We start from the raw sequence: 23,786 nt of genomic DNA, 5'->3' as shown, positions 1-23,786 counted from the left end.
CGCTGGCCTTCAGGCAGGCGCTGTGGCATCAAGCAGTGGAATGGGCTTGAACCCATAGCAACTAGTGCTCTTTGGGGCTTGGAGATGGTCTGGCTTCCATCTCTAATTCTGATCCAGGGCCGTCCCCGGGTAGGAGGCTGGAGCACAGCAACCCCAGAAGGCCCCCGATCTGTCTCACCGTCCCCAGACCACCTGTTCCTCCGTAATGTTCACTCCTCTGACGACGATTCCTCTAGCGGGGGCATTTCAATAGGATTGCACCCATTACATCCTCTTTCCTCTACCTTCCCAGTCTTCACCAAAGAATAATAAAAGATTCGATCTCATTAGCTGCACGTGGTATTTTATTGGTGTCCTCATTTATTTACCTCACAACAATAATGGACGAGAGACCAGTATTTATTCTCATTTTACACAATGACACAAACCATTCAAAACCTATTCCTGGGGGGGCAAAGTAAAGGCATGCTTTGCAGAAGAAAGTGTGGGGCAGGGCGGGGCTTCAGCCAGTCGGAATCGAAAGTATTCTGTTCTTCATTACTACTTCATTTGACTTTATTATTTTTATCCCGCTCGTCTGTCTGTGGGCACAGGAGGCGGTTTACACAATTAAATACATTGAAACATCAACATCGTCATGAACAACAACAACAACACATCTTTAATGTAGTGACATAGGAAAACCAAGCAGCCAACTATTCTCCACTTAATGTGTCTTTGGTGAAGGTAGTTTCAGAGAAGGGCTATATAGTTCATTGGCTACATAGAGTAGCTGCCTGTCCGTGTTGACAGTACTGAGCTAGATGGTCTGACTGTGTTAGTCAGGCTCAGCCTTGGTTGGCAAACTCAAGTTCTTGCTACAACAGTGACTTTTGCGATAAGAACTGGCGCTGCGTTGAGTGATTTGACAAAGACGCTCTCTGCATCCACACACACAAACGGCGACCTCCTATTTTATGGAAGCCAAGTGTTTTGAACCCCCTCTAGCCTGAACATTACTTTGGCACCACCCATGTATAATGCCGCATGCAAACAAACTGCACCCTTGCGATCTCCGTGAATTAAATCTGGAGTAAGGAGCACCACCGAGTGATGGGGGTGCTGTGCTTGGCAACCAATCGTGTGGATTAATCATAACCGTTCATCAGCATGCATTGGAAGGGCAGATCTACTCCACCTTTTACCCCTCCTGACTTCAAGTACAATGTAGTGGAGTTGAACAGCGGCATTAAGAAGGAACTAATCTGCCTTAAGTGATCTTGGGTGACGGACCCATCAGCCATCAAGTGTCAGCTGGGCAAGCAGCACCTTAAAAAAGGGGAAAACTCTCTCACCAGAGAATAACGCTGATGGGAAAATGAAGACAGAGTCCTTTGTGTCAGCATTAAGAAATTCCACCTGTCCCCTTTCATAGTCCAGAAATACTCGGATTCTCCTAGGGGTGCAGAGGGGGGACAGAGGTGTCACAGGGGTAGTGAGAGCCTGGTATTGACCAAAATCCCCTTGCAAGGCCCAGATCCCTTCCTCCGGGGTCAGCTTGAGCTCTATCTTCCTCCTCACAGAGGCCCGGGCTACCCCCACAGCCCAAATGCCCCCATCCTCCACGTTGACTTCCCAGTAATGTCTCCCGGAAGTGAATCCTTCGCAGCCCAGCACGCAGCAAGAGGACTTGAATCGCTTAGGGTTATGGGGCACATCTGTCCTGGTGACGTCCCATCTCGCGCTTTTTCGATCCTCAGAGATTATGATTTGGGGGTTTGCTGTGTCTGTGTCAAGGGTTATGTTGACTGCAGAGAGAGAGAGAGAGAGAGAGAGAGAGAGAGAGAGAGAGAGAGAGAATATGCTGGGATAAAGGAATAGTTTAAATTTTTGTCAGCTAATTCCACATTGGATTTGGATTTGATATCCCGCTTTATCACTACCCTAAGGAGTCTCAAAGCGGCTAACAATCTCCTTTCCCTTCCTCCCCCACAACAAACACTCTGTGAGGTGAGTGGGGCTGAGAGACTTCAAAGAAGTGTGACTGGCCCAAGGTCACCCAGCAGCTGCATGTGGAGGAGCGGGGAATCGAACCCAGTTCACCAGATTACAAGTCCACCGCTCTGAACCACTACACCACACTGGCTGTAATTTAGGAGCCAGTGGTACAGAGCTCATTTGACAAATGAGATGTGTTCTTTCAGAAGCCCCCCACCCCTGCCCATTCCTTTATTTAAGCTGTTTTTTATATGGAACCTGCTGGTGAAAGGCAGGCAATAAATTTAGTGATGTTGACAATGGTGATGATGACAACATTAACAACGGCACCTCAAGATTTATCTGTCGCAATCGAACTGATCCAGCTAAGTTCAGACCTCTCCGTATCAACTACGTGTTTCCAGAACCAATCATGAATGAACCAACTTATCTCACAAATGTTTTCACCAGTTGCTTACCCCATTCGGTCCCCAGCTCTGATGGCAGAGTGTCTAAGGGATGAGAGGAGACATACGTGATTTTCAAACAGCGATCAATTTCTAATTTCATTTATATATTCTCAGAAAATTGGGTTTCATTATCCTCTCTCACTCTCCTTGCTGCAAGTAGGTATATTTTCTGCTGCAAATACTTAGCGGGTAGTTGAAAGGGAATGGACAGGATTCCCAGAAAAAGAGAAATTAAGTGAGACCGAATAATAAACTCAGTCGTATCTTCCAAAAGCTCAGAAAGCGAAGCTTTTGTTGTTTGACAGATGACTGTATTTTAATATTTTGTTGGAAGCCACCCAGAGTGGTTGGGGAAACCTAGCCAGATGGGCGGGGTATAACAAATAAATTATTATTATTATTATTATTATTATTATTATTATTATTATTATTATTATTATAGGATCTAAAAATATATGCACACAGAATGCGCTTTTTGACACTTTGCAATACTTTTCAAAAATACCTTCCAAATGAGAATGGATTTGCAGTTGTACCTCTGGTTACAAACTTAATTCGTTCCGGAGGTCCGTTCTTAACCTGAAACTGTTATTAACCTGAGGTACCACTTTAGCTAATGGGGCCTCCCGCTGCCACTGCACTGCCAGCTCATGATTTCTCTTCTCATCCTGGGGCAAAGTTCTTAACCCGATGTAATACTTCTGGGTTAGCGGAGTCTGTAACCTGAAGCGCCTGTAACCCGAGGTGTATGTAACCCGAGGTACCACTGTATACTTTTCCGATCATTCGCTCTGGTAGCAAACTCAGCTGATGAGAGCTGACAGAACTGCAATCAAAATAAGGTGACAAATAGTAATATATTATTTATTATTTATACCCCGCCCATCTGGCTGGGTTTCCCCAGCCACTCTGGGCAGCTTCCAGCAGAATATTAAAATACAATAATTCATCAAATATTAAAAGCTTCCCTAAACATAAACAAGCTCAGGAGGAAATCCAACGTTTCAGGGGATAGTGAGAGGGGGCAGGTGAACTAATGGGGCACCCCCACACCAAAAAAAAAACCCAGCCCAGGGAGGAATTGTACTCATGAAAGCTGAATGTCTTTTTTTGTGAGGGACAGAAAACGGGGGGGGGGGGGGCAGCCTGGAGTATTCTGGAAGACAGCGTGGCTGGCAGGAATCCTGAACAGGAGCGCTTCGCATTGCACCCTTCAGCCCCAAGCTCTACTTGCAACTTTTAAAGCAGATCATCAGTACCTTTGAAGTTATTCAGGATATCTGTGAGCACACTGTTTTTCTCAGATAATTCGCCGAGTCTTTTTTCCACCTTGGATGGCATCTCTTCAGGTGGCTGAAAGGGCTCCTTGTCAAACCTTGGAAAAAGAAATGCGTCAGTTTCCCACCGTTCTGCAGATGCCTGATTAAGGCTGCATGACACTTGGTTTTACAGGCAAAAGTTGTACTTAAATCTGAGTCGGTGCTGGTCCAAGATTCAGCCCTGGAAGCTGGCGCTGTGATAAAACAGGTGAAATAGTAGCATGTGTTCCTCAGAGGTGGAACTGTACAGTATGAGTACATTTAGCTCTGGGAGAAGCAGTGAGATGACTGCAATTTCTCTGTAAGAGCACCCTATTTTCTGATAAGTGATACTGCAGGATTTTGTAGCTGGGGAAATGTTTTTCTTCAGTGCATTCATTGGTCTTATGACTATTCTGTTAAATGCGATTTTGCAAAAGAGACTAAATCCCACACTTTGCTTGTTATTTTTGCTATGCCAGGAAAAGCATATCCTGGGCTCCCCAGAAAAGTCTTTTGTAAAGCTGTTAAGAGCACAATGCCTCTGACCATATTTTAAAAGGCATTCTGGAATAGCTCTCATACAAGGTAAAAAAAGGTAAAGGACCCCAGATGGTTAGGTCCAGTCAAAGGCGACTATGGGGTTGTGGCGCTCATCTCGCTTTCAGGCCAAGAGAGCCGGCATTTGTCCACAGATTACTTTCTAGGTCATGTGGCCAGCAGGATTAAATCGCTTCTGGTGCAATGGGACACTGTTACGGAAACCAGAGCTCATGGAAACGCCGTTTACTTTCCCGCCAGAGCGGTACCTATTTATCTACTTGCACTGGTGTACTTTCGAACTGCTAGGTTGGCAGGAGCTGGGAGAGAGCAATGGGAGCTCACCCCATCGCAGGGATTGGAACCGGCAACCTACCAATCGGCAAGCCCAAGAAGCTCAGTGGTACAGACCACAGTGCCACCCGCGTCACAGTAATACAAACCAAAGTCCAAGAGCATCCAAAGTGTGATTGTATGAATATGGAAGAAACAGAAAGCCCATCTCAGCTTGGAGACTGGGAGGAGCTGCTAACAAAAGTGGGAAGGGCCAGAGATCCACATGTACAAAAGACCTTCACTTCTAGGATCACAACTAGCAATCGCGGGAAAGAACTCTGCCTGAGATGCTGGACAAGCCTTCACATTCAGAGTTGGCAGTGCTGGTTAGATCAGGGATGGTGGAACTTGTTGTTCTGCAGATGTTGCTGGACTACAACTCCCATCATCCCTGACAGTTAGGTACATGGGCTGGGCCTGATGGGAGCTGGTGTCCAACAACACCTGGTTCCCCATCTCTGGGCAAGACGGTCTGTCACAGTATACCACAGTTTTAGTATTTTGAAAAAGCAAACCATCTGCAAACCGGAGTGAAGCAGGACAATCTTAAGGGCATATATTTATGCACATGCATGCCTTCAGTGGGGGTCAGTGCCACGTACCTGCCCAAAGTGCTTCTGATATCCTACAGAGAGAGAAGAGGAGCGTAGGTGGATAGAGAAGAGAAAGACAGGAATTCTGCATCAACATGAGCATAACAGGAGATTCTCATTATAGCCACTTTTATCTGAGAAACAGAGACAGCGTAGTTTAGAAACTGCGCACCTTCTAATTGTTAGGAGAAGGAAGCAGGACAGTGGGGAAATGAGTTAATTGGAATGAAATTATGCATTCATCTGCTGAGACAGGGAGACAGGCATTACTGAGCAAGCCATTTCAACTGCAGTAGAAAGATACATCTAACAAGAGTGTTTGCTATTTATATAGCTCTTTTCTGGTCTGCATACACTTAGCTGGACCCTGTGTATTACTTACTGGGCAATAAGTATAAGGATTCAGTTATGTTAAGGACAGTTTTAGGCTTATTCTTCAGTTTGATGTGTCCTTTTTTCAATTTTACCCCATCCAACAACCACCTCATCTCACCTGCAAGAATTCGCTGTCTGGCTGTGTACACTTCTCTTCTATCTCATCTATCAGGGCACTGAGAGAGACAATCTCATCAGAAAACTTTCCCCCATGTTCTTTCTGATGCTTCATAATCTCCTTCTCCAGCTCATTCAGCTGAAGCAGCAGGAGTTTTTCTTGCTCCTCCAGAAAGTGATGCACCAGCTCAAATTCAGACATCAATTTCTGCCTCTCGGCTTCTGTTTGCTTCTGTAACATAGGGAGGAAAGAGGGAGAAAGATGGGTCAGGGCGTTGGGAAGATCAGCAAACACCCCTCAAATAAGCAGAAATTAATCTGAAATACTGGAACTCTTTTGGAAAACCAAAATATGCTAAGTTTTGATTTTAAAATTCAGCAGCGTGATTTGAAGGCACAACGTGACAGCGCCTTAGATATCTGAAGATGGCTATCATATCTCCTCTCAGTCTCCTCTTTTCCAGGCTAAACATACCCAACTTCCTCAACTGTTCCTCATAAGGCCTGGTTTCTAGACCCTTGATCCTCTTGGTTGCCCTCCTCTGCACATGTTCCAGCTTGTCAACATCCCTCTTAAATTGTGGTACCCAGAACTGGACACTCTATTCAAGGTGTGGTCTGACCAAGGCAGAACAGAGATTACTTCCCTTGATCTGGACATAATACTTCTGTTGATGCAGCCTAGAAAAGCATCAGCTTTTTGTTTGTTTGTTTGTTTGTTTGTTTGTTTGTTTGTTTTGCTGTTGCATCACACTGTTGACTCATGTTCACATTGTGCTCTACTAAGACCCCTAGATCCTTTTCACATGTACTACTGGCAAGCCAGGTGTCCCCCCATCTTATATTTGTGCAGCTGGTTCTTTCTGCCTAAGTGTAAAACCTTAAATTTATCCCTATTCAAATTCATTGTGTTAGTTTGGACCCCTTTCTCCGATCTGTTAAGGTCATCTTGAACCCTGATTCTGCCTTCCATGGCATTAACTACCCCTCTCAGTTTGGTGTCGTCTGCATTTGAGGCAGCGGATTGCACAAATCAAAATGCAAGTAAAATCAAAGCAACAAAACAAAAAGCTAAAATTCAGAAGCAACTAGAACCTCAGAGAACCTGCCTGCGAGAAAGGATGGGTCTTTTGTTCGATGCAGCAAGGCTCTTCTTATATAGTGAAATGTTGCCATGGGAAAAGAGCTCCATTTGGAACTCTACAAGGTCTATATATCCTCCCTGTTCCCAGGTGACTCCAACCACTGATAGCCTTACCCTACGTGAATTTTATTAGCCCACTTTTAAAGGCTTCCAAGATGGCGGCCATCACTGTTTCCTGCTTGGTCTGCTGATTAAAGCCCTGGATTATATCTTCAAGACCCAGGATGTAAAAGCACATTAAATAAAGATAAACTAATGCCCACGTTCCTTGCTAGGCTATACCACAGGATTCTATACTGACCAGATATTCCTGGTGTCTATTTTCTCCAGCCAGTTTTAACCCCAGGAGCTTCTCTTTCTCTTCCTTTAAGCTCTGCAGACGACTCTGGATTTCTTTCTAAACAAAGAGAAACTTGTTTGAAATCGTGTTATCGTTATTAACTAATGCCCCTGCTGCCTCACACACAAGCAACGGGTTACATCCAATTTAACCTATAGTGAGACACAAAAAAATACTGATTATTCCATAATCAACACAGGAACAAAAGAAACCCACTCAGATTAGTGGAAATAAAATATTATGGCATTAACCCAGCATTTTATTTCCCCAACTTCAAACATACTTTCAACGTCACACATAGTTTCAAAGGCAAGAAGGGGGGAAAACCAGCCAACAAGATTCTTCAGACGAGAAGGAACAATACTACTGCCACTGCTAATAGCACTAATAATATTGGTAGGCTGGTCTCAATGTCATCGTCATCAACAACATAATGTTGCGTTATTATTATCAGCGTTTTCACTATTATAATAACGGCTTCCTTCCTTTGAGTTTCAGTGTCTGTGCAAGGTTCTACTGCAACAAGAATGGGCCTGTCCGTAGCTTGGTGGTAGGGCATCTGCCTTGCAAGCAGAAGGACCCAAGTTCAATCCCCGACGTCTCCAGGTAGAATCATACAAATTTAGAGTTGGAATGGACCCCAAGGGTCATCTATTCCAGGAATCACAAGTAAAGCATTCATGATGGATGGCTATCCATGGTAAAGTTGGTTGAGACGAGGGCTGCCATATGTCTGCAGAACTGACGTCTGGGGGAATTTCCGAAAGGCGGTGCACTGTCCTGGATCTTAGAGAATGCAATTTGGAGGGGTTGTTGTTTTTATTTTTATTATGTATTTTATTCTGTGAACCACTCTGAGACCCCCGGGTATAGGACGGTATATAAATTCAACTAATAATAATAATGATAGAAAAATTGTGGGGTTTTGGCATTTTTTTAAAAAATAAACAATTTGGGAGTCAACAGCTCAGGGTGTCCTGGTTTTTACTTTTTGAAATATGGCAGCCCTAGGCGAGACTCCTTCCCAAAATCCTGGGGAACCACGGTCATTATACGAAGCAAAATGGACCAATGCTTCTGACTTGGTGGGAGCAGGACCAGATTTAGCTTTGATGAGGGCGGGATACAAATAATAAATTATTATTATTATTATTATTACATCCTAGGAGCCTACACAACACAAAACACTGTTGCTGTATGTAGGCTTTATTTCATTTGTTTTTTATCTTATATTTTGGAAATGTACATCCAGGTTTTTCCTCCTTTGAATTTTTTGGGGGTCCCAAGAGAGTGGGGTCCCAAGCTATAGCTTGTTCAGCTTATACGTAAATCCAGCACTGGGTGGGAGACACCGTCCTATGTTCCACCATTCTGAGGGGGGGGGTGCCTCAAGGGCGCCAAATAATAATAATAATAATAATAATAATAATAATAATAATAATAATTTATTTGTACCCCGCCCATCTGGCTGGGTTTCCCCAGCCACTCTGGGCGGCTTCCAACAAAGATTAAAACTACATTAAAATGTCACGCATTAAAAACTTCCCTTAACAGGGCTGCCTTCAGATGTCTTCTAAATGTCAGGTAGTTGTTTATCTCTTTGACATCTGATGGGAAGGCGTTCCACAGGGCGGGCGCCACTACCAAGAAGGCCCCACTGCCTGGTTCCCAGTCAAGTGTGTGCGCGTGTGCCCTCATTTTTCACCTTATAATCCTGGGCCGCTTCCTCCACGGGGAACACAGCGTGGCTCCTGTGCGCTCGGGACTCCCGGCAGATGCAGCAGATGAGGTCTTCCTCCTCGCTGCAGAAGAGCTTCAGCGCCTCGCGGTGCTTCTGGCACAGCTGCCTCCCGCCGCCGCCCCCCGGCTCCTCCTGCTCGGCGCGGGAGCCCAGCCTCTTGGCGATCTCCACCACGTTGCCCAGCTCGCGGTTGGGCCTGAAATTCCTCTGCAGGGACACCACCCGGCACTGAGGGCACGAGAAGTCGCTGCTGCGCTCCTTCCAGCACTGCGCGATGCACGACCTGCAGAAGCTGTGCCCGCAAGGGATGGAGACCGGGTCGCGGAAGTACTCCAGGCAGATGGAGCAAGTGGCTTCTTTGTGCAGGCTCTCCACCGGGTTCTCCATGGCGGCGGCAGCAACAGCAAGAAACGGCAGCAGTGCCCGGTCCTCCGGGCTCAGTGGCGCTCCGTAGCTCAGGCGGAGAGGCCGGGCCAGGGAGAGGATTAGGACCGAGGGAGCGTAACTCTCTGCGCGCCCAAGAAGCGCAGGAGCATCTGCGCTTCTGCGCTCCGCCAACCGGGTGCCCTGCAGACGTTTCGGACTACAATACCCATCAGCCCCTGCCAGCGTGGACGCTGGCAGGGGCTGATGGGTACTGTAGTCCGAAAGGTCTGCGGGCACCAGTTTGGCGAAGGCTGCCTTATGGGAAATAGCTGGTTTCCAGCCCAGTCCTCTCTAGGCATCTCCTGAAAAGTGGGTGGCTTCCCCCCCCCCCCATTTGTGTTTTCTTGATTTTCAGTTTCAAACGAATTAGATCAAAAGGAGAGAATGCCAACAATAACAACAAATCTGCGCTTCTGCGCTCCGCCAACCTGGTGTCCTGAAGCTGTTTTGGACTACAATACCCAACAACAAATTTTTGTTATTGCCGGATTTACATATAAGCTGAAGAAGCTATAGCTCCTTAGGGCCCCACTCTCTTGGGGGCCCCCCAAAAAATTAAAGGGGAAAAAACTGGATGTACATCTCCAAAATATAAGATAAAAAACAAATAAAATAAAACCTACATACAGCAACAGTGTTTTGTGTTGTGTAGGCTCCTATCTGTTATGTGCAAATGGTTTTAGATACCTATTAGGCCCATAAATTGCCATATAGCATATATTCAACACAAAAAACAGCAACAATTTGTTGTTGACAAAGGACAGCTGGACATATAAAGGGCCCCATTGCCTTCAGTAGCTTAGGGCCTCATCAAACCCAAATCCGGCCCTGACTAGCATCATTATCCCCCCCCAACCCTAGGACAATAGTGTCTCATACCAAATGCAAACAAACAATGAAAAAGACTATGATTTGAAAGCGGGGACGCCGTACGTAAATTTCCTTGGTTATTTGTTTGGTTATTTGTTTGGTTTATAACGCCGTACATAAATTTCCTTGGTTATTTGTTTGGTTTATAACTAATTTTAAAATGCACACCCACACAAACAAACAAACAATAGCAACAGGTAAAGAGGCATCACCAAAAAGGGATCTATTACTGAAGTAATCCCAGTTGTGAGTCGTTGGATGTACAGTAGTCCGATGGTAGTGTCATTCCACAATGGCTGTCAATGGTTATTAACCACGGTGCCTGTTTTCTGTCTCCACAGTTGGAGGCAGCAATGGCCGCTCTGACCTACCCACAGTACAGACCAAGCAGATCTTAAAGCTCTTTCAAGAAGAGTCCAAGAGCACCATCTCACAGAAAATATGAGGGGGGATGAGGGTTGCCATATTTCAAAAAGTGAAAATCTGGACACAAAAGTTGGCAAAGCTGTTCAGCTTCTTTTGCAAAATCTTAACACACCAATTTTGTGGTATGGGGGATGCCATAGCCCTGGCTGCAAATTTTTTTTGGCGGTGGGCAACCCTAGCGCAGTGCAGCCCAGCACTCCTCTCTGGGCAGAAGTTTTTTTTCATTTCCTTTATCCCTTTTCTTCTACTTTTTAGTTTAAAAAGTTTTTGGTGTGTGCTTGTGTCTGCAAGCTATTTTTATTTATTTTAATTAAAGCTTGAAAACACACACAAAGAAAACACAGTATACAGAAATAAACATAAAATACCAAGCATGTTTCTTTCTGTATACTGTGTTTTCTTTGTGTGTGTTTTCAAGCTTTAATTAAAATAAATAAAAATAGCTTGCAGGCACAAGCGCACACCAAAAATGTTGATCAGAAAGCTCTGGAAGCTCCTTACTGAAACATTAAAAGCGGACTCCACTGCTGTTTGGGGCCTGCCTTCGGTATTAAGCCTTAATTTGTTTTGGCAGAAGAAAACTTGGATTGAACGTCAATCCGACTTCCTCATTACAGTTCGCAGGAATTTACTGTCTCCAAGGCAGCCTGGTGTCATCTCAGCCAATCCGGGAGCTGGAGCCAGTTAATGACACATCCATGCGAGGAGAGGAAAGTGAAACTTAACTTCTGACTAGAGAATCATGGATGCAAGCGCTCTCTTAGGAAACCTGAGCAAGGAAGCTTCCTGCTCCATCTGCCTGGAGTATTTCAAAGAGCCGGTGTCTGTACATTGTGGGCACAACTTCTGCCAGGCCTGCATCACTCAGTGCTGGTGGGGGCAGGAGACTGGCGTGTCCTGCCCCCAGTGTGGGGAAAGCAGCCACCAGAAGAGCTTCAGAGAGAACCAGCATCTGGCGAGAATCGTCGAAATCGTCAAATGCTTGAATCTGGAAGCTGCCAAAGCACTGGAAGAGGGGAGAGTGTGTGAGAAGCACTTGGAGCGCCTCAAGGTCTTCTGCAAAGACGACAAGATGCCCATCTGCTTGGTGTGCACTATTTCCAACGAGCATCAACACCACGCTGTCGTTCCGATAGAAGAAGCTGTTCAGGATTACAAGGTACAGTGGTACCTCGGGTTACAGACGCTTCAGGTTACAGACTCCGCTAACCCGGAAATAGTACCTCGGGTTAAGAACTTTACCTCAGGATGAGAACAGAAATCGTGTGCTGGCAGCGGGAGGCCCATTAGCTAAAGTGCTACCTCAGGTTAAGAATAGTTTCAGGTTAAGAACGGACCTCCAGAACGAATTAAGTTCTTAACCCGAGGTGCCACTGTAGTTTAGGGGAAAGGGGTGTAGCTCAGGCGGGGTGGAGTATCTGGATTGCTTGCCGAACATCCATGGTTCAATCCCTGGTCTCTCTAGGGGAGACAGGGAATGTTTCCTGCTTTTGGGGAGCTGCTACGGGTTGGTTGGTGTAAACCAGCCTTTCTCTACCTTGTTGTTGGACTAAAACTCCCATCATCCCTGATCACTGGTCCTGCTAGCTAGGGATGATGGGAGTTATAGTCCAACAACATATGAAGGGCCTAAGGTTGAGGAACGCTCGTGTGAACAATACAGCGGTACCTCGGGTTACAGACGCTTCAGGTTACAGACTCCGCTAACCCAGAAATAGTACCTTGGGTTAAGATCTTTGATTCAGGATGAGAACAGAAATCGTGCTCCGGCGGCACGGCGGGAGGCCCCATTAGCTAAAGTTCCTCAGGTTAAGAACAGTTTCAGGTTAAGAACGGACCTCCAGAATGAATTAAATTCTTAATCAGAGGTACCATTGTACAGAGCTAGATGGGCTTGGTATAAGGTAGCTTCTTACACGTGGTATTCAACTCAGTTTTACTCAGGGTAGATCCCTTGAAATTAATGAGCATGACTATGGTCACATTCATAAAAGGTAAAGTAACGGACCCCTGACAGTTATGTCCAGTCGCGAACGACTCTGGGGTTGGGGCGCTCATCTCGCTTTACTGGCCGATGGAGCTGACGTTTGTCCGCAGACAGTTTTTCCGAGTCATGTGGCCAGCATGACTAAGCCACTTCTGGCGATATCACAGCAGCGCACGGAAGCACCATTTACCTTCCTGCTGGAGCGGTACCTATTTATCTACTTGCACTGGTGTGCTTTCAAACTGCTAGGTTGGCAGGAGCAGGGACCGAGCAACGGGAGCTCACCCCGTTGCGGGGATTCGAACCGCCGACCTTCCGATTGCAGCGCCACCCGCACATTCATACCACACATTTAAAGTGCTATGACACCGCTTTAAGCAGTCACACCTTCCCCCGAAGAATTCTAGGAGACATAGTTTATTGAGGGTCCTGAGAAGTGTTAGGTGAACCCCCATTTCCCTCACAGAGCTACAGTCCCCAGAGCACTCTGTGAAGGGGGACTGATTCTTTAGCTGCTCTGGGAAGTGTAGTTCTGCGAGGGGAGCTCTCAGTGCCTTTAACAAACTACAGCTCCCATAATTCTTTCAGTGAAGCCTTGACTGTTTAAAGTGACAACAGCAATTTAAATACAAGCCATGAATGTGGTCTTAGTTATTTAAGTGATATGTAGAACTGGCGGCAAGCACGTTATCCCTTTTGCTGATTATTTCAAGTGAGAATTATGTGACTTAAACCCCACACAGGTTGCTCAGACTCTCATAAGTTACCTCCCTGTTGTTGTTAATTAAATTTGTATAGCGCCCTTCATCCATAGATCTCAGGGCAGTTCACAACATAAAAACACAAAATACATAATAATAATAATAATAATAATAATAATAATAATAATAATAATAAAGCACTTTCCCCTTCCTATCTTACTACAGTGGTACCTCGGGTTACATACGCTTCAGGTTACATACGCTTCAGGTTACAGACTCCACTAACCCAGAAATAGTGCTTCAGGTTAAGAACTTTGCTTCAGGATGAGAACAGAAATCATGCTCCGGCAGCGCAGTGGCAGGAGGCCCCATTAGCTAAAGTGGTGCTTCAGGTTAAGAACAATTTCAGGTTAAGAACGGACCTCTGGAACAAATTAAGTACTTAACCTGAGGTACCACTGTATAGGTAAGGTTCCCCACCCCATCGCCATGCCCCACAAGCCTGCTAATAATTTCTCTGTTGAAAAGGAACACTTTCAGATGCAACTGAAAATCTGGAAGCAAAAGACCGAGGAACTCCAGGCCCTGAAATTAGCTGAAGCGAGAAGACGCTTGAAACGTTTGGTAAGTCAGGCAGTTCTCAGACGTAACACCTGATTGGAGTTTAAAACATGTGGAGGGCTGCCAGGTGGATGAAAACAGTCCAACTTGCCCGTTTCCCCCCTATATCAGGCTTCTGTGCCTTTAACAGGTGCATAACAAACAAAATCTCAGCGAGTGGTGCTTTTCCACTGTGAATGCTGAGTGATGGGGGAAAGTTCAGGTGTTAATGCCACAACTCTATACCGTAACATTTTCTGTTGACCTTCCCTGCCTTCCTTTTGACCTGCTCTTTGCAGGAAAGGTTAGACTCCGAAGGGAAGAAGATTGTGTCTGAATTTGAGCAGCTCTATCAGTTTCTAGAGGATCAAGAAGAATTCCTGCTGGCCAGGTTAGAACAGCTGCAGAAGGAAGTTATAATGGAGGAGAAGACCACCACATCAGAGCTTTCCAACCTTCGTGACCTCGTCCGTGATGTGGAAAAGAGATGTAAGCAGCCTGTGAGTGAATTCCTCCAGGTAAGGAGAGCAGGGATCCTTCCTCTGGGGCCTTGGGGCTGCTAAATCTAGACAGGCATGGGGTAATCTAGATCTAGCATGGGGTGAATTGTCCTCCCACGTGTTTATTTGGAGGACGGCTCCTGCTTGTATTCAGGACCTGACTCACTGCCATGTACGGGGCTGGAATAGGTCTGATGATCTAGAATGGAGCAGTGAACCTGGCTTTTTTTGGTCTTCACATGTGGCTTAGTGTTCTCGCTTGAATTTCCTGGAGGGAGCCAATTCAAGGGCTAGTCACACAACACTGGCAAATCAGCGGCGTAGCAGCGAAACTGCTAGCACATCTGCAAAGCTAAGCAGGGTCCGGTATGGTTTCAAATTGGATGGGGAACCAAGTGTTGAGATTTCCGGCATTGCAGGGAATTGGACTAGATGACCCTGAAGGTTCCTTCCAATTCTAGATTCTATGATTCTAAGAGTTTCAACTGAGGGACCGAAAGCATTTTGTGGTTGCAGGATCTCTCCTCAGATTTGATGTGTAGCAGCAGCACCTTCGGGCTCTTCCTGTACATTTGTAAGAAAAGCAAATATTACAAAAACACCATAAACTCTCTAGAGCAGGAATAGGGGATCTGTCCAGTGGGCCGGATCATCATTTTCCCCATACCCCTGGAAGCTGCATGAAAAGTGGGTGGGGCTGCCCACTTGTCAATCACTTTGCATCAGAGTGATGTCAGAGTTTGGCCAGCTGATGAACGTGCCAAAGATGGCTAGGACCTGTTGTTATTTCTTTTATCTCTTTACTGTTTAAATAGATGAAAACCTTTTATTTGTTTATTTTTCAAAATAAATAAAAAAAGCCTTTGGGGGAAATAACAAAGGAAGATGGGAGGAAAAGGACTGACAGGGCAGAAGGAACGACTGCAAACAAATGACCTTACAAGTATTTAAAGTGTGTTTTCACCTGGAATTAATATTAAGACGTTTAAGCAGAGAAAAGATGCAAGTGTTGCCCCTCTGCTTCAGGCAAAGTAATCGGATAGACCCTGCAACGAGAGAAGTTGTTTAGTTGTTTAGTTGTTTAGTTAGTTTGGTGCTGGTGTCTGGAGGTTGGGTTGGTTGGTTAGTGCTGGTGTGTATAGTTATTCAGTTGTGTTTTGCACAAAGACTTTTAAGAATAAAACTCTGCAAGGATATTCTCGTGGACTCTTTTATGCAGACAAGGGTCCGAAGACCAGGCTGAAGAGACAAAGGGAGGTCAGAACCCTTTCCTTTTTTTTTTTTTTTTTACAAACACTGACAGTTGTTTAGTCATTTAGTTGTGTCCGACTCTTCATGACCCCATGGACCAGAGCACGCCAGGCACTCCTGTCTTCCACGGCCTCCCGCAGTTTGGTCAAACTCATGCTGGTAGCTTCGAGAACACTGTCCAGCCATCTCGTCCTCTGTTGTCCCCTTCTCCTTGTGCCCTCCATCTTTCCCAGCATCAGGGTCTTTTCCAGGGAGCCTTCTCTTCTCATGAGGTGGCCAAAGTATTGGAGCCTCAGCTTCAGGATCTGTCCTTCCAGTGAGCACTCAGGGCTGATTTCCTTCAGAATGGATCGGTTTGATCTTCTTGCAGTCCATGGGACTCTCAAGTATCTCCTCCAGCACCATAATTCAAAAGCATCAATTCTTCGGCGATCAGCCTTCTTTATGGTCCAGCTCTCACTACCATACATCACTACTGGGAAAACCATAGCTTTAAGTTAAGAGTAGAAACATTTAAAATCAGAGAATTACAGAGCTGGAAGGGACTAAGAGGGTCATATTGCCCAACCCCCTGCAATGCAGGAATATGGAACTTGAACAATGTGGAACAATGAGCAATGTATGTCTGATTAGCATGATCTCACTTTGTGTCCTCTCTCCCATCTCTAGGATCTCAAAAACACCTTGAGCAGGTACGGTTCTCTCATGTGTTCAGACCAGTACTAGAGACAGGCCTGAGGGTTGCAGGATCTGTGCTGGGGTGCAAGGGTCTCATTGACGCTGCTTCCTTCTCCAAAGGTGTACTTTTTCTTTGGTTGGTGGGATTTGACACAGTAGATAGGATGGAGGGAGGAAGGGAGCAAAGAGACACCTTACCGGAAGGAGTGTCTCCACCCCCATCGCTCAGCCCGGACACTGAGGTCCAGCTCGAGGGTCCTCTGGCGGTTCCCTCACTGCGAGAAGCCAAGTTACAGGGAACCAGGCAGAGGGCCTTCTTGGTGGTGGCGCCCGCCTTGTGGAACGCCCTCCCATCAGATGTCAAGGAAATAAACAACTACTGTATTTTTTGCTCTATAAGACTCACTTTTTCCTTCCTAAAAAGTAAGGGGAAATGTGTGTGCATCTTATGGAGCGGATGCAGGCTGTGCAGCTATCCCAGAAGCCAGAACAGCAAGAGGGATTGCTGCTTTCACTGCACAGCGATCCCTCTTGCTCTTCTGGCTTCTGAGGTTCAGAATACCTTTTTTTCTTGTTTTCCTCCTGCAAAAACTAGGTGCATCTTATGGTCTGGTACGTCTTACAGAGCGAAAAATACGGTACCTGACTTCTAGAAGACATCTAAAGGCAGCCCTGTTTAGGGAAGTTTTTAATATTTGATGTTTTATTCTGTTTTTATTCTTTTGGGAACCACCCAGAGTGGCTGGGGAAACCCAGCTGAGGAGATACTGGGCATGGGGAGGGGTGAGCCAAAGAGAGAATTTCTTTCATTCCCTTTCTCTGCTCTCCCCTTCATCCACCATGCTTTATAAATCTCCACTTGCTTATTTAAATTTATGCCCATCCACAACATTCTTAGGTGGCTTATCACAACTTTCATTATGAACACACTACCTGTCAAACTGCTATGGGTGGCCTTGATCCACTTTACACACAATCACTAGTTCGGGGGGGGGGGAGGATACATTTATTCTGGGAATCACTAACTCCCAAGCTGGAGGCAGAGGCAAAGAACATGGGTTTGAGAATTCCCAAGCCCTTGGTTAAGGAGAGCCTTTTCCCCTTCCAGATGCGAGGATCAGAAGACCCAGAAACCAGTGGGTTGCTCTCAAGATCTGGAGAAGAGGCTGGATGCATTTTCCGAGAAAAGGATGCGTCTGGAAGAGATCTTAAAGAAATTCAAAGGTGCCAAGGTGGGGGTGGGAGGGAAGGGAGGAATTATTATTGCTAGAAATAGTAAAATAGTAATTTTTAACATTCGTTTGTCACTATATATATATATATGTGTGTGTGTGTGTGTGTGTGTGTGTGTGTGTGTGTGTGTGTGTGTGTTAAGGGACCCCTGACCATTAGGTCCAGTCGTGGCTGACTCTGGGGTTGTGGCGCTCATCTCACTTTATTGGCCGAGGGAGCCGGCGTACAGCTTCCAGGTCATGTGGCCAGCATGACTAAGCCGCTTCTGGAGAACCAGAGAAGCACACGGAAACACCGTTTACCTTCCCGCCAGAGCAGTACCTATTTATCTACTTGCACTTTGATGTACTTTCGAACTGCTAGGTTGGCAGGAGCAGGGACCGAGCAATGGGAGCTCACCCCAGTGCAGGGATTCGAACTGCCAACCTTCTGATTAGCAAGCCCTAGGCTCTGTGGTTTAACGCACAGCGCCACCCGCGTCCCATATATATATATATATATATATATATATATATATATATATAGTCAAAGCAACTTAACGACAAGATAAGTTGTGCTCCCGGATTATTGCAGAGGGCAATTTAGGGGACTGTGACCGGTTCACCTGCCCTGGATGCCGAGCCAAGAGGGTGTTGCAGGAGGCGCCACAACAAGGAAGCAGGGAAGGAGGGGATTTTGGTGCTGCACAGGGTGTGCTGAAATTTGAAAGCCCAAAGTGCGCCATTGGGTTCCCAGCTGGTGATCAGGAGTGGCCAGCATAGTGGAACAATGCCATAGTACCACCCTTTTGACAGTAGCATTGCTGCTTTATACCTGGACAGCGCAGTGATGAGTCAGGGGAGTGGAGAGGTTGGAGCTATCTGGCAGAAGCAGCCTGGCAGGGTTATCTGTCCATCCCATACTTCTCTATGCATTTCCCCATTACTTTCCTAACTGCAAAAAGTCTTTTCTTTTTTTTAAAAAAAGTGAATTTGGAGCACCAGGGCAACAGATCCACTTTACGTATTTTGTGTTTTTCATGTTATAATTTAATGTAAACTGCCCTGAGGACTACGGGATATAGGGCAGCATGTAAATTTAATTAATAATAATAATAATAATAAATAATTTTGTAAAGCTAATTTTTCCCGTATGCTCTTGAATCCCTCCTGCAAAATATGGACAATCTGGAATCAATAAACAACTCTTGCTGATCCACTTCAAAATACCCTGAGCACTACCACATTGCAACTTACTTTGTGTCCGGGAACCATGCCAGAACAAGAGATTGAAACATATCTGAACACTCTGAAACCCCTTTCCTGGGAAGGGTGCCAAGAGTCCCAATAGTCCCAAGACAACTTTCTGTTCATGCTCAGAGGACTCCTGAGGGAGGAGGAAGGAGGAGGGAACTGGAAAGGGGTATATATGCTTGTGCACATGACTGTGAATTTCGTGCATGCTTTTTGTGACTTATCACACTTGCTCCTTCTACCAGTTCATGGATGGTAGAAATAAAAGCCTTTTCTCCGAAACTATTCCTTGAGTGTCTGTTGACTCCCACTTCCCTTTCCCGGGCGCAATATTTTTCCCACCCGAGGGTAAAGCCTCATAAGGCTACACCAGTGCCCTGTCTACCTGCTGCCCACCCCTGCTCTAGATCATGTTTCTCTTCGGCAGACACACCAGAGCTCCTCATTATATAAATTGAAGGGGGAAGAGTTCCTTGAATGTATAATTCTGAAAACCACTGGCCCAAGTTCATCAACTTTGTGGAATCTAATCCCCATTTTTCTCCTCTCTTCCTTTAGCTGCTGTGTCAGTTGAACTGGAGAACATATCTTTGTCGAAAGAGGAACTAGGAGTCCGGAAAGGCAGGACAAGATTATTTGAGTTGCCTTATGCCGAAGTGAAAAAAAGAGGCACAAGAGGTCAGTAGTTTTTGTGCTCAGTAGCGGTTGCACACTTTCTGGGTATGTTGCAGCAGTAGGGGCAGGGGAGATTTTTAATTCAGTTTCCAGGGAAAGGCAAATCTACTTAATTAGCACTTTCTGGAACTCTTCTTCTTTGGCGATCACTCCTAGCCGAGTAAGAGTGTCTTCCATAAACACAGTTTTAACAATGAGTCTGTAAGTGACTGTGGAGGCCAATTCTGGATCCACACGCCCTTCCACAGTGGGGACATTGGTTTCCAGGCAGGAGTTGATCACAGTGTGGATTTGCCAAGCATGCCTTCCTCTTAGCATGTTTCTCCCTTGCGTCCTGAGTTCGAGTGTCTTCAAAGCCCATGACGCCTTTGGTAAAGGCTGTTCTCCCATTGGAGCACTTGCAGGCACGTGTTTCCCAATTGTTGGTGTTTATACTACATTTTTAAAAATTTGCCTTGAGACAGTCTTTAAACCTCTTTTGTTGACCACCAGCATGATGCTTTCCATTTTAAAGTTTGGAATAGAGTAGTTGCTTTGGAAGACGATAATCAAACAACCGCACAACATGACCAGTCCAATGAAGTTGATGTTGAAGAATCATTGCTTCGACACTGGTGATCTTTGCTTCTTCCAGTACACTGGTATTAGTTCACCTGTCTTCCCAAGTGATGTGTAAATTTTTTCGGACAAATCAAAACAGCCACCCTTTGAAACCCCTTCTTCTTTTAATGTTGCAGCGCAGTTCTCCATAGCAGCAAATAATGTGTCACAAAAATACATATATTGGGGGAAAGCATGCATCAAAATAAAATATTAGAGAAAATAACATACACAAATGCATTGTAATAGGGAACCAGTTCTGTCTGTAGCATGTTGTTGTTGTTGTTGTCACGGCTAAAATGGCCGCTGTTTCTTTAATGCGAATAAAGCTGGGTCAGCATGAGTCAGCAGTCCGCACTGGGTTGTATATATAGAATGAGAAATGTTAGTTTGCTGCTGGTGTCTGCAGGTTGGGTTGGTTGGTTAGTGCCGGTGTGTATAATTATTCAGTTGTGTTTTGCACAAAGACTTTTAAGAATAAAGCTCTGCAAGGATATTCTCGTGGACTCTTTTATGCAGACAAGGGTCCAAGGACCAGGCTGAAGAGACAAAGGGAGGTCAGAACCCTTTCCTTCTTTTTTTTGTTTTTTACAAACACTGACAGTTGTTTAGTCGTTTAGTCGTGTCCGACTCTTCGTGACCCCATGGACCAGAGCACGCCAGGCACTCCTGTCTTCCACTGCCTCCCGCAGTTTGGTCAAACTCATGCTGGTAGCTTCGAGAACACTGTCCAACCATCTCGTCCTCTGTCGTCCCCTTCTCCTTGTGCCCTCCATCTTTCCCAACATCAGGGTCTTCTCCAGGGAGTCTTCTCTTCTCATGAGGTGGCCAAAGTATTGGAGCCTCAGCTTCAGGATCTGTCCTTCCAGTGAGCACTCAGGGCTGATTTCCTTCAGAATGGAGAGGTTGTCTGTAACATACACTCTCTCTTTTTCCTCCCTCCCTCCCAAGTGAACGTGACGCTGGATGGAGACACCGCAAACCCCTTCCTCGTCCTCTCGGCAGATCAGAAGAGTGTGAAACTCGGAGATGCATGGCAGGATGTAGCTGACAACCCCGAGAGATTTGATCCTTACCCCTGTGTGCTGGGCTGCGAGGGACTCACGTCGGGGAGGCATTATTGGGAAGTCGAAGTGGCCAGTGGGAAGCACTGGGCCGTGGGCTTTGCAAAGGAATCTGTTAAAAGGAAAGGGCAGATCACCCCTAGCCCCGAGGAGCAGATATGGGCTCTACAACAAAGTGGGGATCTCCTTGAAGCTCTGACCTATCCTCCGACTGTCTTGCCGTCGGGCAACTGCCCCAGGAGAGTCTGGGTATTTCTGGACTATGAAGAGGAACGAGTGGCATTTTTTGATGCCGATACATCAGTGTTAATCTATGTTTTCTCACCAGCGATGTTCAGTCAGGAGAGAATCTTCCCTTGGCTCTGGGTCTGGCCTGGAACCGAGCTGAGGATTTAGCAGCGAGTTTTGATGTTAGTGTATTGGGCTAACTGTAGTGAGGCTGAGTAACACACACACAAAAATATCACTTGTCTAGGTTTGGGTAGCTATCTTCTCTACGGCATAGGAAGGGTGGCTTTACAGGCCATGTCCCACTTGCAAGGCAAGGATCCTGTTGTGAAACAAATCCCAAATTTCCTTCAGCAAAAACCCACATTTTGTGCCAATAAAAAACAAAACTGAAATATACTCAGAGTCGCAAAGTGATTTCATGCTCTTTATTCAGCTCATAGTGGTGAGGAGGAATGAATGAATGTCCCCTCAAAGTATCTGCTTTATATACATTATTTACACAATGGGCTGCACATGATTGGCTAATTCTGGAATTCTACAGTAAGCCAATCAGGTTGTGGATTCACTTATATCTGGAGCATGATTGGGTGGTTCCTGCCAACCAATCATACTGCTGCATTCTGAATCCTATTGTTCTAGGACCAATCAGACTGCTGCAATTTGGATCCTATTGTTCTAGGACCAATCAGACTGCTGCAGTTTGGATCCTATTCAACTCAGTACATAACAAAAACACTAGCAAATTGTATTGTGCATATCATTTCTAAATTGCACAAACTTTGTACTGATTTCAGCTCTTTTAAACACAGCCGATGTTAGAAGAATACATACATCATATAAGGTCGAGATAGCCAACACGGTGCCATCTAGATGTTGCTAGACTACAACTCCCATCATCCCTGACCGCTGGGAGAGGCTGATGGGAGTTGTAGTACAACAACGTCTGGAGGTTTCATATTAAAGGAGCGGCACCGTTAGGCCTGGACTGCTGGGCATATCCCCTGCCCCTCGCTGCAGATGGCTGGCGCCATCAGACAGCACCCACAAAACCTTCCTTTAAAAAACAACAACAGTCCTTCACCGTGAGTGCAATGCAGCCAGAGCAAAGCTCTCCACCCATTTAATTCTGCAGGGTGCCTCTGGGCCCCACATGAGGACCAGCAGGTGCCTGTAAAAAGATGCTTTTTTAAAAAAATGAGGATGTCACAGAGACTGTTGCTGCTGGCTGGCTGGCTGGCAAGGAGAGAAATGAGGGAGGACCAAGCAAGCAGGCAGTGTGACAAATACACCTTCCCCTCTTTCTAACTTTTCTGGGGTGGGGAGGACCCCATATCTCCCCTTCCCTACTTTTTACCAGGGTTCATTCCCTTACACGTGGCCTGCTAACTGGGTGGGTGGAGGAAAGAGTGAGCAAACTGGACTGTGGCTGTGTGTAGAAATCGGTGGTGGAATGGACTGACTCCCTCAAGAACTTAGAAATGGATGCTATTGAAGCGCAAGATTTTTTCACGTCGTTCTGATTTTATTCAGAATAAACAATATGACTCAATGCAATATGTGCAAAGATAACTCTGCTCAACATACAAATAGAGAAAGGCAGAGTGACACTTGTTTTCATTCAAATTTGGGTGCATTTAATCTTAATCCAGTTTGCCTTCATGTGCAATGAGCAGCTTGATCTGCAGCCGTGAGAAGCTTTTCATAGCATGGAGGTGAGCAGAAGCCAATCATTTTCTTATGCCTGCAGGTTAGGTAAAGGTAAAGGGGCCCCTGACCATTAGGTTCAGTCGTGGCCGACTTTGGGGTTGCAGCGCTCATCTCGCTTTATTGGCTGAGGGAGCTGGCGTACAGCTTCCAGGTCATATGACAAGCATGACTAATTTGCTTCTGGCGAACCAGAGCAGCACACGGAAAAGCCGTTTACCTTCCCGCTGGAGCGGTACCTATTTATCTACTTGCACTTTGACATGCTTTTGAACTGCTAGGTTGGCAGGAGCAGGGACCGAGCAATGGGAGCTCACCCCGTCGCGGGGATTTGAACCGCCAACCTTCTGATCAGCAAGTCCTAGGCTCTGTGGTTTAACCCACAGCGCCACCCCCGTCCCTTATGCCTGCAGGTTAAGCTGCTTTAAAAACCCTTCCTGAAAGGCAGAGATCAGTGGATCAACTGGCCAGTTAGGAAATGGAAAAATAAAATGATCTGCTGCCAGGCTGATCGTGGGAAAATGAAAAATTGGGGCTGATCCACACTCTTAAGTCTGGACCTAGTTCCATTTTTAGTTTGGTCCAGCATTCGCCAATCCCACAGGCACTTTTTGCCTTTGGTTTTACTTGGGAAAGACCCTTGAAAACCTGTGCTTTCCCATTCATTCTTCCTAGTTCTAAATAGTCTGCCTTTCGGG

At 45.8% G+C, this 23,786-nt stretch overlaps 2 protein-coding genes across 3 annotated transcripts; one reads left to right on the top strand and one right to left on the bottom strand.

Moving 5' to 3' along the window:
- Nucleotides 1-326: 326 nt before the first annotated feature.
- Nucleotides 327-9,857, bottom strand: LOC310670998 (zinc finger protein RFP-like). The gene is made up of 7 exons (XM_083426896.1): nt 8,875-9,857; nt 7,131-7,226; nt 5,687-5,917; nt 5,203-5,225; nt 3,686-3,801; nt 2,436-2,468; nt 327-1,787 (listed from the first exon to the last, which is right to left on the bottom strand). The coding sequence occupies exons 1-7, from the start codon at nt 9,295-9,297 to the stop codon at nt 1,276-1,278; spliced, it is 1,434 nt and encodes a 477-aa protein (XP_083283022.1). The 5' UTR covers nt 9,298-9,857; the 3' UTR covers nt 327-1,275.
- Nucleotides 9,858-10,380: 523 nt separating this feature from the next.
- On the top strand, nt 10,381-21,771 carry LOC310670535 (E3 ubiquitin-protein ligase TRIM39-like). 2 transcript variants are annotated; one of them, XM_083426028.1, is made up of 7 exons: nt 10,381-11,791; nt 13,849-13,944; nt 14,220-14,438; nt 16,341-16,363; nt 17,458-17,573; nt 19,373-19,492; nt 21,041-21,771. In XM_083426028.1, exons 1-7 carry the CDS (start codon nt 11,375-11,377, stop codon nt 21,547-21,549), a joined length of 1,500 nt encoding a protein of 499 aa, XP_083282154.1. In that variant the 5' UTR covers nt 10,381-11,374; the 3' UTR covers nt 21,550-21,771. The 2 variants fall into 2 exon arrangements, with proteins under 2 accessions (XP_083282154.1, XP_083282155.1); XM_083426029.1 differs by having other exon boundaries at nt 11,075-11,791; nt 13,861-13,944.
- Nucleotides 21,772-23,786: the final 2,015 nt, after the last annotated feature.

The sequence above is a fragment of the Podarcis tiliguerta genome (genome assembly GCF_965153285.1).
Source record: "Podarcis tiliguerta genome assembly, chromosome: 2".
Lineage (NCBI taxonomy): Eukaryota > Metazoa > Chordata > Lepidosauria > Squamata > Lacertidae > Podarcis > Podarcis tiliguerta.
The sequence above is the reverse complement of the archived record's forward strand: the minus strand, read 5'-3'. Positions and strand labels throughout refer to the sequence as shown.